The sequence below is a fragment of the Hetaerina americana genome, unplaced genomic scaffold (assembly GCF_022747635.1).
Source record: "Hetaerina americana unplaced genomic scaffold, ioHetAmer1.1.p SCAF_8, whole genome shotgun sequence".
NCBI lineage: Eukaryota > Metazoa > Arthropoda > Insecta > Odonata > Calopterygidae > Hetaerina > Hetaerina americana.
In genome coordinates this window covers 12,029,280-12,044,890 of record NW_027287427.1, presented here as the reverse complement: position 1 = coordinate 12,044,890, position 15,611 = coordinate 12,029,280, and the positions used below count along the sequence as shown (strand labels likewise).

The following is a 15,611-nucleotide window of genomic DNA, read 5'->3' as shown; positions in this document are numbered from 1 at the left end:
TGCAGGAGGGTGTTTTGGTTGAGAGGTTCTGGTTGGTCACTGTCATGGAATTTCTTTTCCCACAAACCATTACAACAAAAAAATTTTGTTTTCATTGCGGGATGAGTGTTGCTAACTTATTACTGCTACAGTTTTCATTTTATTTATTTAAGAGACCATAGAGCTCAAGTTCTTAGCATTAAAGAAAATTTGGAGATACAATTATACACCATAAAGACCTGTAGCATTTCACTATAAACTTATTCATGTCATTACAACATACCATTAACTATAAAATGAACTTTGCGAGCACATATAGTATGTGAATGAATTTGCCATTGATTTAAAATAACAATATTTTCTTTGTCTGGAAATCAAATTATAGCATTGTCTGAAGAACATGTACGTACATGAAAGAGAACAAATATATGTGAACCCCACTCAAAGATATGCCCAAAAAATATTTTTCCTAGAAAATTTATGGCTCATAATAAAACAAGTTGTACATCATTGCATACAAGGTTTAATCCAGCTTCTATTGTACAAAACATATCAAAGTAAATTAAAAATGCAAATATTCCAATAACAACATAATCCCAACAAGAAAAATGAAATTACTTCAATTAGAATAATATTTATCAAGTACATGGATATACTTACTTTAATTTCAGAGTCTGATTTGAATAGAATGACATCCTTTTCCTTAACAATATCAAGATATTTTTTCTCAAAATCATTTCTTTCCTCAGAAATTTTTTCAAGAGTATCCTGCAGATGCAACAATTTATTCTCCAATTCCTCCTTTTCAAGTTTAAAACTTTCAATTAATTTTGCTCTTTCGCTTGATTGAATTTTGATATCCTCCAAATTCTTGGAGAGTTCTTCATTTTTTCCAGATTCCAAGATTATTCTATCATTCAGAGCATTAACTTTCTCGTGCTCACTATCAACTGATTTCTTAATGTTCTCATTCTGTCAGGAGTAATTAAGTATTAAACATTTGAAAGAAACTGATCAAATTCAACATAATGATATACAAAACAACATCAGAGTGATATTTATAATTTAAATAATACCAATTAATCACTAAACACACCTAAACTATTGGACAAGATATGGCACATTCAAGGTGAAGAACTTATCACTGTACAGATATAAACATGCATGTGTGTACATACAAATGTGTATGAATATATAATTATACATATATCCCTTGATTAGGTGGAAGGGCTTGTGTGTTCAGATGACCCCTACAGCTGTGCTGGTAGGGGCACTGATATATGCTCCTGGTAGGATCACCCATGCCAGATAGGTTAAAGGTTAGGAGACAGACGAAAGGTAGTCCACGTAGTGCCTCAATGAGGAGGCTGCAAAGATAACCAACCCCAGGGGCGGCCATTGAGTGGTGTCATGTTAAAAACACTGTTGAGGAAAGCAACAGGAAACCACCTCAATTATCATTCCCAAGAATTTTTATGATGGACAGTATAGAGAATGTCAGTCCTGGCAACTATGGAACATGGCCCAATCTGCCATGGGTCGTGCACAGCAGTGGAAGAGGCAAGGCTTCTCACAGAAGTCTTTAAAAGCAAAAGCAGCAGGAGAGAAGATGCGGGAAAAGAAGACCAAATTAGTTAGAATAGGTACTTGGAATGTTAAGACAATTTTGAGGACAGGAAAATTAGAAAATATGTAGCGAGCGATGGAAAGAGGAAACATAGACATTTTAGGTTCTATGCAAGGTGAAATGGAAGCATAGCACGGATTACTGGAGTGATAGTTACAGAGTAGTACACAGCAAAGGGGTCAAGAGCCAATGAGGGGTTGCCAAAATATTGAATAAAGATTTAGCAAGAAGCGTAGTCAACATCATTGTTAAGGTGCACATGCCACCAAGCAAACATGTATGTCCTCTTAACTGATGGTATACCCTATTGGTAATTACATGTATGCCTGCAGGAAAACATTTGATTGTGATTGGGGATTGGAATGCGACAATAGGCTATGGAAGAGATGGTGATGAGGTGGGGGACAAAGTTTAGGTACAGGGAGAAAGCAACTGAATTTGGCAGGAAACAGGGGTTAATCATCACCAGCACTTGGTTTAGACACCACCAAAGGCATAGGTATGCAGGAAAAATGCCAGGTGACTCAGCTAGGTATCAGTTAGATTATATTATGGTTAGGCACAGATTTAGAAACAGTGTGATCAATTCACACAGCTTCCAGGGAGTGCGAGGAGATAAGAAGAGGACTGAGGGAGAGAAGGAAATGGGAGAATGTAAACACAGAGAAAGGCAGAAGGAAGTTCAAAGAGTTAAATTATTAATTGAGATGGGTAACAAATGCATGGCAGAAGATGTGGCTTGAGGACATAGTAAGTTTGCAGAGGAAGGGTGAAATTGGTGACCTATACAAAAAGCATAAAATATTATTGGAAAGTAAAAAGGGGAGATCTCTGTTAACACTAAGAGTTAAGTAGGGTAACATAATAGTTGAAACAGAAAAGATCCAAGAGAAATAGAAGGAATATATGGCAGAACTGAATGGTAAAGAACTTGGACTACTAAGGTCAGATATAGAAAAAGGACATGATGTAGATGATGATAGCTTAGGATTAGGCAGAGTTGAAGATGAGATAGAAAGGGTATTAAGGGAGATGAAATCAAACACGGCCAAAGGAGTAGAAAATATTCATGTGGAACTACTACAAGGTTTAGGATAATTTGGAAGGAAGAGGCTGTATGGATTGATTTGTAGTATCTATGAGGAAGGAATCCGGCTGGTAGACTGTGAGATCAGTGTTAGCTTCTATTCCGAAAAAAGGTAAGGCTACATCATGTGAGGACTTCAGAACAATACATTTGATTTCCTATGTAGCTAATGTGGTTCTCAGAATCATCAAATATAGGATGAAGAGCTGGGCAAATGATTACTTGGGAATGATCAGTTTGAGTTTAGGAAGGGGAGAGGCATCTGCGGTGCCATTGGAGTAATGAGAACCAAAATCGAGAGGAATATAGAATACGATCAGGGTGTATTTATCTGTTTCATAGATTTTGAAAAGGTATTTGATAGAGTGAATTCGGTAAAAACTAATTACTATATTGCAGAAAATAGGAATAGCTTTGAGGGACAAGAGGCTAATCTGCAACCAGTACATGTCTCAGACTGCTCAGGTTCGAGTAGGGATTGGAGAGTCCGGATGGGTATTGTTAGGAAGAGGTGAAAGGCAGGGTGTCCATTATCACCAGTGGTGTTCAACGCATATGTAAAGGAAATGCTTAAGGAGGCATGGGAAGAACTGGAGGTAGGAATGAAAGTCAGATGGGAATATGTAAAATCAGTTAGGTTTGCTGATGACCCAGCTTTAGTTTGTCAGTCAGCCAAAGGGGTTGCAAGCATTGCCGAGTGAATTGGAAATTCAGTGCGATAGATGGGATGAGAATCAATATTAATAAAACAAAGGTTAGACGATTTTCCTGAAAGAGAAATACTAAATTTAACATTAAAATATGACTTCAAAAACTAGAGCAGGTGGAACAGTTTACATATCTCAGAAGGACAGGGTACTTTCCAAAAGTAATGCATTTATTTTTGCAAGTAATTTATTGAACAGATTTGCACAAAAAATTGAAATTCCTCAGAGTACTCTTCATGGGCCTCTACACATTTTTTCCAGCGACTCCAGCCATGACTGGTACGTGCCCTGGAAGACATCTTTGGGGACCTCTTGCAAGGTTTTCATCACAGCTGATTTGATCTCTTCCATGGACCGAAAATGGGTTCCTTTCAGGGCTCCCTTCATCCAAGGGAACAAAAAGAAGTCTGCTGGGGTGACGTCAGGACTATAGGGGGGGTGAGGCAGGTGTTGACACCTGGTGTTTGGCCAGGAACTCATGGTACGTTGTGGCAAGGCGGGCTGTCGTGATAGAGTTGCCAGGTAGATGTCTTTTTTCGTCCTGATGACCCTTTTTATGAGTCTTTCCAGGACATCCACGTATTAGGTAGCGTTGTCTATCCTTGAGGAACAAACTCCTTATGGACCACTCCTTTACTGTCGAAAAAGACAATAAGCACTGTTTTCACTTATGATTTGCTCATTCTTGCCTTTATGGGCTCGGGAGACTGGACTGGAGACTGGTCGGTGTGTCACTCAGAGCTTTGGCGTTTTGTTTCTGGGTGGTATTCAAAAACCCAAGTTTTATCACTAGTGATGACATTATCCAAATAATGAGGTTCATTTTCAACACGTTGCAAAAGTTCACTTAAAATTTCAGCTTGGCTGATCTTTTGGTCATCTGACCGCCCCAGTGCACCAGCATGGCACACACTTTCCTCATCGCTAAATCTTCAATAACAATGCGAAACCCAATAGAAGATGACAAGTTCAGGTCATTGGCAACCATTTTGGCACTCAATTGACGGTCACAATCCAACAATTGTTGAACAAGAGCTAAATTATTGTCAGTTTTGCAGGTTGATGGCCGCCCAGAGCATTGTTCTTTGTGAACCTCTTCTTGGCCCTCCTTAAAGGCCTTAACACCTTGAAATTAATGAGTAGAACAGGGCAGAGTTCCTTTAAGCCTCCCAAATCCTCAAGAGATTTTTTCAGTTTAGCATAAAACTTAATCGCGTAACATTGCTCGATCTTTAATTCCATATTTTTCGTGGCATTGTCGGCACGCAGACGTTTACAATAACTGATGTTCTGCCACTTCCACAACTTGGGGAGCACTGAGATTGGTTTTGCAGCAAAAGCTTAGCATCCCCCCCACCTACTTCAAGTGGTTCAATCCCACTTCAACCAATAAGAGCAACGCGGGAAATTTAATTGCATTAATTTCAGAATACCCCCTGTATTTTGGACCAAAATAGTCAATATACTAGGCATAGAGGCTTTCTCAATGAAGAGGGAGTTGATGAAAGGGACGTTGAGTAAGGATGTTAAGAAAAGGCTTGCCAAAACTTTGATATGGAGCGTAGTTATGTGCGGCACGGAAAAGTGGTCACTGAAGGAGGATGATACTCGTAAATTGGAGGCTTTTGAAATGCGAGGGCAGAGAAGGATGGAGAGGGTGAAATGGGAGGAAAGGAAAATAAATGAGGAAGTGCTATGCATGTTGGGGAGGAGAGGGGTTTGTGGGGATAAATCATGAGGCAGGAAAAATGGATGAAAAGCATATTGATCAGCAGTGAGATGTTGAAGACTAATAGATGGGGAAAATGTTAGGTAAACAAGGAAAGGTCAGGAATAGGATAGGGATGTTGGACGGGATGAAGGGAGAAAGGAAGTACACAGAGATGAAGATGGAATTGTTGTAGAATAGAATGTTGGACTGAGTCTTGTAAGGAGAAACAAAATATTTATTTGGCAGTTGTTACCATCCAAAACCTACCTTAACCATTAGGTTACCTTGTAATAAAAAATAATATATACATATATCTATATAAATACACACTTAGCACAGTTTGTGGTTTCAATATTGACATGTGCCATGGCAAGAATCATGATTCCATAAAACAAATCAGTATCATAAAAGTTAAACCAAGGTTGAATGGGTGTTCATAGCACAACTGGTGATGACAATAAATTTATTCATCTAAGAATATCAAGACTGAGAAATAGACACACTAATAATACTCATGATTAAGATACATTTATCTATGTATGCACGGTGTTACACACTGGTAATAAACACCTATCCTATGTACTCTGAACAAGGAGGAATAAGAGAAAACAAAAAAAAACTGAAGTACTTTATACATAGATTTGTAGTTAGGAAGCTCATCAAGAGAATTTAAGAGTTTGGTTTCTAAGATGCTTGATTCTTTTCTCAAAGACTACAACATTGTTAATTAATCTTTTATGTTTGCAAAGTTTCTCATGCAAGATAATGCTCTAAGTCTTAGAGCCATTTTTTATGTAAGGACCAAATTATAGATTTGGTCCCTACAAAAGGCTGCTGAATATCATTCACTAGTCTAGTAGAGTAGTGAATCATATTCAGATTTAATTTATTTAAGTTGGAAGACATGAGGATTATTTTTTTGGCATTTTTGGTGATATGTTGTGTAATCATATTCACCATAAGGCTTATTTTGCTTTGAAAAGCATATGCTCTGATATTTGTTATAGCAAACAGTCAAATGTATTCACTTATTGTAATACCAATTGAACATTGCATAACTGATAGTAATTTATTTCATTGGACCTCACGAGATTAATGTAGTTGCATTTCCAAAAACCAATTTGACGAGGGCATTCAAAATTAATTGGTAGCTACCTCATAGAGGCAATTAAAAATCTATGATACAGCATATTAAATGCTTGAGACATGTAACTTTCACATACTCAGATCAACCATGAATGTGAAATTAGGGACCAGCTGAACTTAGAAGTCAATAATTGATGCCTTCTGCCATTTGTCAATCCCTCCATAGAAATGTGTAACACGAAGTTCACATAAACCCCAATCATAAGGGGTACCCAAATGTTGATGCCTTAAGAAACCCATTGAGCTGGGGAAGGGGGAATCTAAATCCAGACCAGTGGGTATTAGCATATCTTGATTTCTTTATATAACACTTTTCGATATAACACTTTTTGAAAGTCTCACGGACGTGAATAATAATGTATAACACTTAGCACTAGTGGAAACAGGCAAAAACACACAGAAACACACAAAAAAGAGACTCACTATTTTTCGAATTTTCAGTGGTCGTGAACACCTTTATCAAGGAAGAGAGGGACAGAACTGTGAGGGAGTTCTGTCCCTCTCTTCCTTGATAAAGGTGGTCACGACCACCGAAAATTCGAAAAATAGTGAGTCTCATTTTTGTGTGTTTTTGCCTGTGTCCACTAGTGCTAAGTACTATACATTATTTATATATATATACTTTCAAATGAATTGTCAAAAAATTGCCAAAACTGTCAGCTTTAGCTGTTGTGCAGGGAAAGAAACAATTGTTGTAATGAACACAATATATCATACTACAGTTACAAAATAAGAACCCAAAAGTTTAAGGAAAATAAATGACTAGAAACATATCATATGCTAAGAACATAATGGAAAGACTATTAAATTGCTAGAAATAAAAATTACTTAACTAAAGGGCCATTTATGATAAAGAATATAAAATTGATTGACTTTGTAATACAAGTAAAATTAAAACTATGAAACTCTTAAGAAAAGATTTAAACCTCCTCTTCCATTTGTCTAATTTGCTCCAAATATTCCTTCTCTTTGTCTTTAAGCTGAAGTGTATGCAATTTAAGTCTTTCTATTTCATCGCTAAGATCTTTCATTTCATTATCCTTTCTCATTGATTCAGTTCGACCTTCTTCTATAAGAGCAGTTAGCTCAGATGTATTTATCGCAGCGTTAGACTCCAATGCTGCTAATTGGCTCCTGTTTCATAAAAACATTAATTCAATTAGAATGATTTAAAAGTTAATGAAATTGTATTCAAGGCTATAAGATTTTAAGTTTCATTTTCCATTACTTGGTCTTCATCAGCAAACCCATTTGTAGAAATTATCAATTCTCCAAGACCATTTATAGAGAAAAATGTGGCAATAGATTTCAACCAAGAAATGCATGGGTTATAAATACAATTTAAGGTTAATACAAATAAATGCAACATAATATTATTTAAACCCTTTTAATTACTTTTTTGCAGCCAGCCAAAAGTTGTATACTTTGATTCTCAATTATTTTTAATACACATTTAACACTGCTCACTGAAATTGAGTCGTAAGGTATCGTATTGGAAGTGATTATCCATGCCATATTAGCACTGAGCATTCTTTTGGAAATAGTAAATTAAATTACATTTTTTTGTGATCTATTTATAATAAGTTGTACTGTTATCTGCACAGAGAAACCGCTAAGTACTGTGACAAGGTAAGAATGTCATAGGATATTACACTGAATAAGTAAGATATCACAATATTCATATTAACAGTGCATAAAATGTCTAAGTACAGTATGTTGCTCATTATGTCAACTCTCAAAATTCTGAAAAAAATTTCAAAACAATCTGCTTTGGCGTGGGGTACAGTCAGTTCTACAAAGATTGTCCTTTGGCAGAAGACATCCGATATATTAAGAGTTAAAGATGCCTCATTTGATCAGTATGTAAATTGTAACACACAATTTCCAACTCAAATATGAAGAACACTTACTTTTTTTAATTGAAATGGTATCAGGCTCTCCCGGATACATGTTGTGTGCACTCAGAAAATATAATGGGGTGTTAGAAAGCAAAGGTTGTCAAAGTGCAAGGTAGTAATTAGGGAGCAAGAGTAGAGATTAAAAGAAAAGTGAGGCAATAGAATGGGAATACACATGATTTGTTCATAACAACTTCATTTTTTCTAAAGAACTTCAATCTAGTGCCTACCATAAAAACTAAATATGGAACTACCCACTTTTGTTTAAATCAGTCCAATTATCATGAGAAACCACAAAGAACATATTGGGTTTTATTAAAGTGTAGTGTCACTCCAGCATGCAATAACAGATACATTTCAAGTGTTTGTCAGCCTGAAATACATTGCAATTGGAAGTGTGGTGCAATATGCATGCATCACCCTAGAATTGCCTCCAGAAACTGATTCCACACTAGAGTAATCATAATTATAAATATATTTTTTTAAAGTCCATTTCTTATTGATTACACTGATCGTAGACTTGGGGGACACAAGGGTTGCTAATGCATGCATTGTTCATCCATCATTAGCCAGCATGCCAATGGCTAGCCTTGTAATGGCATTGGAGAAAACATTTTTATCCAGAGGTAAAACCTTAATACATTTACATGATATGCAGGTATATTCATTCATGTCAATATTATTCACTCATCTCGTGTATTTTCTGGGATAAACATAGAAAATTTTAACTAATGACCTAGGTGCGAGAATAATATCATTACCTTGGATTGTCATCAGAAGAAATGCCGCTGAAAATATTCTAGCCTTTTCCCATACCCTAAGCATATAATAATGGAGAAATCTTTTTGAATATGTTCACGGAAATAAGGATTGAATGAAACAAAATGCATGTTTATATAGTACCCATAGTTAAACATGAATCTACTCATCTGTATGCGTGCCAAAGATGTGAATATAAGAATTGGTCAAATTTCATTTACATGACAAGAGACAGTATTAGCATTAGTACAGAATGTGAGGGTAAGAGGTTAGGTTTTATATGATAATGGGGTAGACAAAGAAAGCAAGCCAAATGCATTAGAGGAGATAATAATCTCAGGGAAGTCCGAGTAAGCAGAAATGAGATTTTAAAATTTGTATGAATGAAAAAGCTATGGACATAGATGACACATTGAGCTTTGAAGTGTATGCTAATGTTGATGAGTAGGTGCAAATTGCTGGAGAGTTAGTCATGCGAACTGTTCAATTTATGCTTACTAATTCTAGTTGTAAAAGAAATTAAGAGAATGCAATAATGTGCCTTTCAACAAAAAAAATTGGAGTAAGATGTAATTAATAACTACAATTACAGAGTAATTAGTCCTTTGAGTATAATGGGAAGTATCTCTCACCCCAGGCCAGGGTTAAGTGACCTCAGGGAGGGATGAAGCAAATACATAGACCAAAATTGTAATGTATGGTTAATGACTACATTCTCAAGGTGCCTCCTGGTTTTCTCAGAAAATTATAAATCTAGTCGATAAAATGTTCCCATCAACAGGATAACCGTGCATGCAAGGCTCTGGATGGGCCTTTAATTTGCCCGTGGGAACAAAATGGAACCATCAAATCAAACCCTGAAACAAAATAAGATTCCTTCAGCCAAACTTCCCCTTCGGAAGACATCCTCCCCTTGGAGACCACTGGAGATTATTCTGAATGACTGATGGATTGGGTACCTGGTCCCACTTGTTTGAGTACAGTTGACCTCACTAGCAGGATCCTCAACATATCTGGGACTGTTCTTTGGAGGGCATGATTGTAGAATAAAAAAAGGGAAGTACTCACTTCGTTCCAAGAGAGGAAGAATTACAGACCATGTTGGGACTAATCTCCCTCCATGTCAACCAGCAATACTAGGCATTCTTTGCTGGAGCTTCTCTGAAGGTAACATTAGTGTAGCACCAATGTCACCCTAGGTGCACAGAAGTAGAATTTAAGGACTCAGAACAACAAGATTATTTTTACTATATCCATATTATAAGTCCTAAATCTTGCATCTATCCTAAGGTTTCTGTGCTATACACCTTCCAAAGTTTACCTCCAGACAACTTACAGCAGTAAAACTGTCCACCAGGGAGAAGGAAGCATAGAAGGTATAGAATAATACTAGGCAATAGCTTTTAGGGGAGATGACCAACAGCTAAGGTCATTTGTGCCATTAGGAATGAATAGGAAAGGATGAAGGGTTGAGAGAAGCCTGGAATCGGCATTAGCCTACTCTCAACAAATGGTACCATGGGGTCCACAGTTCAACTTCCCATTCAATGGACGGGATACTTACTCAAAGTGCTCTCCACAAAGCACCTCAAGTAGGGATAAGGATACCACATAATATTAGGATTAGTGGCATGTTGATCAGATGCGATGCAAATTTTAACAGCAAAATGAGGGGAATTCAAGCATTAGTATGACACACAGAGCTCTACTTGAATTTCTAATAGCTACAGAGCTTATTATACTGAACGAAGAATAACCTGTATTGACTATTACGGAGAGGAAGTGATTGAATCGACATTTAGAACTAAAATTTTGATCTGTAAGATTTATAACTGAAGAGCATCAGGGAAGATATATTTAACAGACCACAAAAATCCTGTTGAAAATCAGTGGCGATACAACCTCAATTGAATAAAAGAATCACATAATTACAGTCTGAGATAACTGTTCACAAAAACTTGAAGGGAGATGTAAAAATTCCACAAATATTATGTTTAAAAATATGGATGAAATGGAATCATTTACAATTTCAGGAATCTATCATCTTATCCTTCAAAAATACTGACCTCTTAAAGAGCAAGAAACAGGGATACCTCCAATTCAAACAGTTCCCGTGCTGAGCACCATACTTGGTGATGCTCTTGAGAGAATCCAGTACATTCTTCAATAAATCAAATGTACAGAAAAACCTAAGGCCTGGGACTGCTTCAAGGAGGCCTAGCAAATTTATATAAATCTGTGATTATTCACTCTAAGAGTGAATAATAGAAGGACATCTACAGACACATGGTGTTCTGGAAGCAACTTGGCCCCATAAGATTCTCTCAAATGACTAGTGAATTGACACACTTTTTCTTCTGAGCAAAATGGGAGCTTTCAAATAAATCTTTGAAACTTCCCAGGATAAAATGAATACTTTCAGAGGGCTCCCGTGCATCCGGTCAGATGAAATGGGAGTTCAAGCATCATAATGTATGAAGCAACTAGGAGAGGTGCAGATCCATATTTGCCCCATACAACACTGCTCAAGATGATGGGGTGTTCCTGGACCACTTAAAGAGGAAAATGCATACTCCCACTAATATGCATATTCACATCCTGTTTGGTAATTGGTGATTCCTAGATTCAGAATTTCAATCAAAGTGACGTTCAATCCACACCTAGGCCAGCTCTTTCAGAGAAATGTCTAACTTCCTTCCTCCTTGGGGAATATCCTTTGCATCTGAATCAAGACTCATTTAAGAAAGACAACTCAGTGCAATTGATTCTCCATAAATTGGCCGTGCAGATTAAAGAAGGTGCTGTATCATGGGTCATATGATCAGAGTTCTTTTCTTAATATTGAAAGATTATATATCATTACCTTTGAACGAATAGGCTGGGCAGCAGAATACATGGGAGTCCATACCCATATTGTGAGAAGGATTGGATACATGCCCCACCTAAATTTGCCATACAAATAACAATGCAGTACCAAAACAGTAAAATATCACAGCTGGGCTGCAAGGCATTCCAATGAAGATGGCCATGAAAAGGTTGTTGACAGTGAATGGATGACATCAACAAAATGTTTCAGGCAGCAAAAAATGGCACATAAATGACATTATAAAATGTTATTCTCCTCTCATTATTGTATGCAAGGGACTTTTGGGGTGCAACGTAAAGCACTTTAGCAAATGTAGTGGGTATATATTTGAAGAATATTTATGGTAAACATTTGAGTGCGATGAATTAATAGGTCATGAAAAACTGTTGACAGGAGGCATCAGCGTAAATAATCAAATATTCATCAATTGATACAAACCTATAACAGGATGAACGTTACAGCAAATCCTTCACCCATTAGAAAATAAAAAGTTGCATTCCACACAATTGCAAATTACTTTATGATGTCTAATCTGGAAAACTTATTCATGAAATAAGCTAATTTAAGTGAATCTGGCAAGCTAGACATGGCATTATAACAGATGTTATGTCTTAAAATGATGTTATCTGTTATAACAGACTGACAGTCTATTATAACAGATAAGGTTTGATCTGGCAAAACATATCATGTGTGATGTTAAACTTAGTCCATTTGTTACAATGGATTCCATAAATTATATTCCTGCACAGACCTGTACTGGCCAACGCCACAACTTCATGATGTTACTATTAATCAATGACAAAATTGGGTTTCAAAAATCAAGGTACTACATATAAACAAAGCAACAGAGAATGAAACTAACAAATTTAAGAAAAAAATTCATTCAGAGACAAGCACCTCTATGCATTAGGATATCTTTTGTTTGCCTCTTTAAAGTGCTGGCCACATTTCAAATGTTGCAATGGAGTTTAAGATACATCTGATTTAAGTATTATATATAATCAGCCATGGTTTTGATCAAACTTAACAAGAGTTTGGTCAAATTTGAGGATATCCAAATCTGATTATATCATACCCAGTAGAGAAGCATTTGTAAGAGTCCCATGAAAAAGTGCACAACTTATGTAGGCACTATAAGTGTGCTACATATCTTCAATGTTTAAATATAAAACATATTTGACCCCTATATATGTAAATCACTGCAGTATATTTAAACTTAATTGAATTTTTTTAATGCAGCATATGTCATATATCTGGAATATAAATACCTCAATACTGGGTTGTTAGGCGAGATGAAGGAAATCATGTTAAGGATGTTGCCTAAAATAGGAGAATTTGCTAGATATATACTACATGCTTTGGTAACCGGTGTGATAAAATTTTCAACAAAATCATTTTTTCCAGATATTTGTAGGAAAGTGGATGGAACAAAATCTGATATTATCACTATGGCTCTTTTCCACAATTTCACAGCTAACAATGTTCACCTTTATATAAAACATTAATGAAGTTGACACATTTCTACAAGGGGTTATGTTTAACTTGACGGTAGACAAGAATGTGAAGCTACTACACATTCTTAAATATTTTTAACTTGTTTTTATTACATTTGTAAACTGTATTCACTTCCTTGAATATTCCTATATTTGCCTTTTATTCATCTATGAAATCTGAATAGTAAATAAATATATCTTCCCAGTTACATGTTGAAATGAACTATCCATTTGACATTGGGTCCATTGCCCGACCAATGTCTTGCCCCGTCCTTCCTAGCACAGCTAATATTACTGTGGTGAATTTTCCACCAAGAGCAAAGTTTGAATTCCCTTTGTCTTCAGTTTCATCTCTATTTCTATGTAAGTTAATATATCTAAAGCAAAACAATGTCTCATTTAACTTGAAAACAGCGTGACAACCACAGTATTCAAATTACATTTTCAAAATATCTTTAAATTAATCATATTACTTATACTATACAATTCCTCAGTTTAATTCCCTTTTCTTGGTGTCACTGCAGAAAACCTAAACCTTATATAACGTTTTTCTTTAATTTAGAGGTTTTCACCTAGTTTATACAACAGTAACATTAATTAAAGAAAAACTTGAATATACAATGGAAGAGGCAAATATTGTCAGATACACTGGTTCATTCATATAAAATGAATGCTTGAGAAAAACTACATGCCTTAAAATATCAATTTCTTTTTCAAGAAACAGAATCTTTTGTTTCCTTTCATGCTCCAACAACTCCGACTCTTTAAGTTTTTTGGTCAGGGAGTTTAGTGAGTCATTGCAACAGCTATTTTCATCCTTCAATTTCATATTCTCATCAGCACATGCCTTCAGCATACTCTCCCTTTCCCTGTTAACATTTTCTATTACTGTCAATTTATCCTGTGCTTCCTTCAATTCATTCATCGCCATCTGATTTTCTTGCACAATATTTTCATATTCAATTTTCAAAGCCTGCAATTTGACATGACTTTCCTCCAAGGCCTTTAATTCAGTCGAAAGCCTATCCCTTTCTTCTAAAAGTATTTTATGCTCAACTCCAGTCTTGAGCAGGTCCTACAAAAAAAAAAAGGAAATGTAATAATAACAATTCACAGCTAATTAAAGTATTATGTTATTTCCTCGATATTTGCCTCATTTAACTTAAGTTTAATAGTTTCCAAATTCTCCACAGTTTCTTTCAAAACTGTATTTTCCGAAAATAGATTGTCTTTCATGACCATCATTTGCTGAAGGTTATCCTGAGCTTCGGCATACTGCTTCTGAAGTAAAGCAGACCTGAAATATTGCTTCTTCATTAGGTTGGTTCTTATAATCATCTAACAGAAGTTTTAAAAATTATTTAAACTATAAGCAGTTTCATTCCTCGTATATCTTACCTTGACCTTTCTTGTTCCATTTTGGCCAAAGTTTCCTTTACATCCAGTTCTAACTTCTCCTTCTGAACAACCATTTGGCTTTCCAAATTCCTAACCTGTTTCTTGAACTAAAATATACATATTTAAAGCAGTTATTTATGATGAGTCACACCAGAATGAATTTTTAATTTCATTGACTCACTGAAGATAACAGATTCATATTTTCTTCATCCTTTGTCTCCAAAACTTTAATTTTTTCCAAGTATTGGGCAAGTTGCTGATTCATTCTATTACACTTTTCTCTTTCATCAATGTTATTTTTACCCAATTCTTCAATCTTCTCATTCAAAATTGTATGCATTGCATTTGCTTCAGTGATAATTTTATTTCTCTGACTCCTTTCTTCCCGCACTGAGCAACCAAAAGTAAGCATTTATACATCATTACAAATGGATACTCACAATATCTTCCAACAACTGTAGATTACCTAACTCCTCAAGCTGGTCCACTTCAGTTTTAAACTTTAAGTCCATTTGTTTGTATTCCTCTTGAAGCTGCTCTATCTCTTTCTTTTGCTGAGTATAAGCAGTCTTCAAGTTTTCCTTCTCATCCACACACACATTTAGGGTTGTTGTGAGTTTATTGCAATGATCTCGTATAATATTACAAATGTTCCGAGTGTTTTCGATTCTGGAATGAAATTGGTCACAATAAAAAAATTGGTAGGTACAATGTATTTTCGAATCATCATCGTCTTACTTGGAAGATAGATCTTCTCTATTTTTCAGTTCCACTTGAAGGCGCTGACTTAGCTGCTCGCTGTGCATCTGAAGCTCAAACAAATTTTTTCTTTGCCTTTCCACAATTTCCTCCGTTTCTATCAGCTTTCTCTCTTTCTGTGACATTTCTAGTTCTGTAGATACTTTCCATTTCAAAATGTTTTCAGTTTCCGAGTGCAGTT

At 35.8% G+C, this 15,611-nt stretch overlaps 1 protein-coding gene across 1 annotated transcript; it reads right to left on the bottom strand.

Moving 5' to 3' along the window:
- Positions 1 to 4,247: 4,247 nt before the first annotated feature.
- On the bottom strand, positions 4,248 to 15,555 carry LOC139697933 (synaptonemal complex protein 1-like). The gene is made up of 8 exons (XM_071596794.1): positions 15,410 to 15,555; positions 15,112 to 15,340; positions 14,672 to 14,778; positions 14,426 to 14,570; positions 13,966 to 14,348; positions 11,778 to 11,856; positions 10,052 to 10,109; positions 4,248 to 4,525 (listed from the first exon to the last, which is right to left on the bottom strand). Exons 1-8 carry the CDS (start codon positions 15,553 to 15,555, stop codon positions 4,248 to 4,250), a joined length of 1,425 nt encoding a protein of 474 aa, XP_071452895.1.
- Between the last annotated feature and the right edge of the window lie 56 nt (positions 15,556 to 15,611).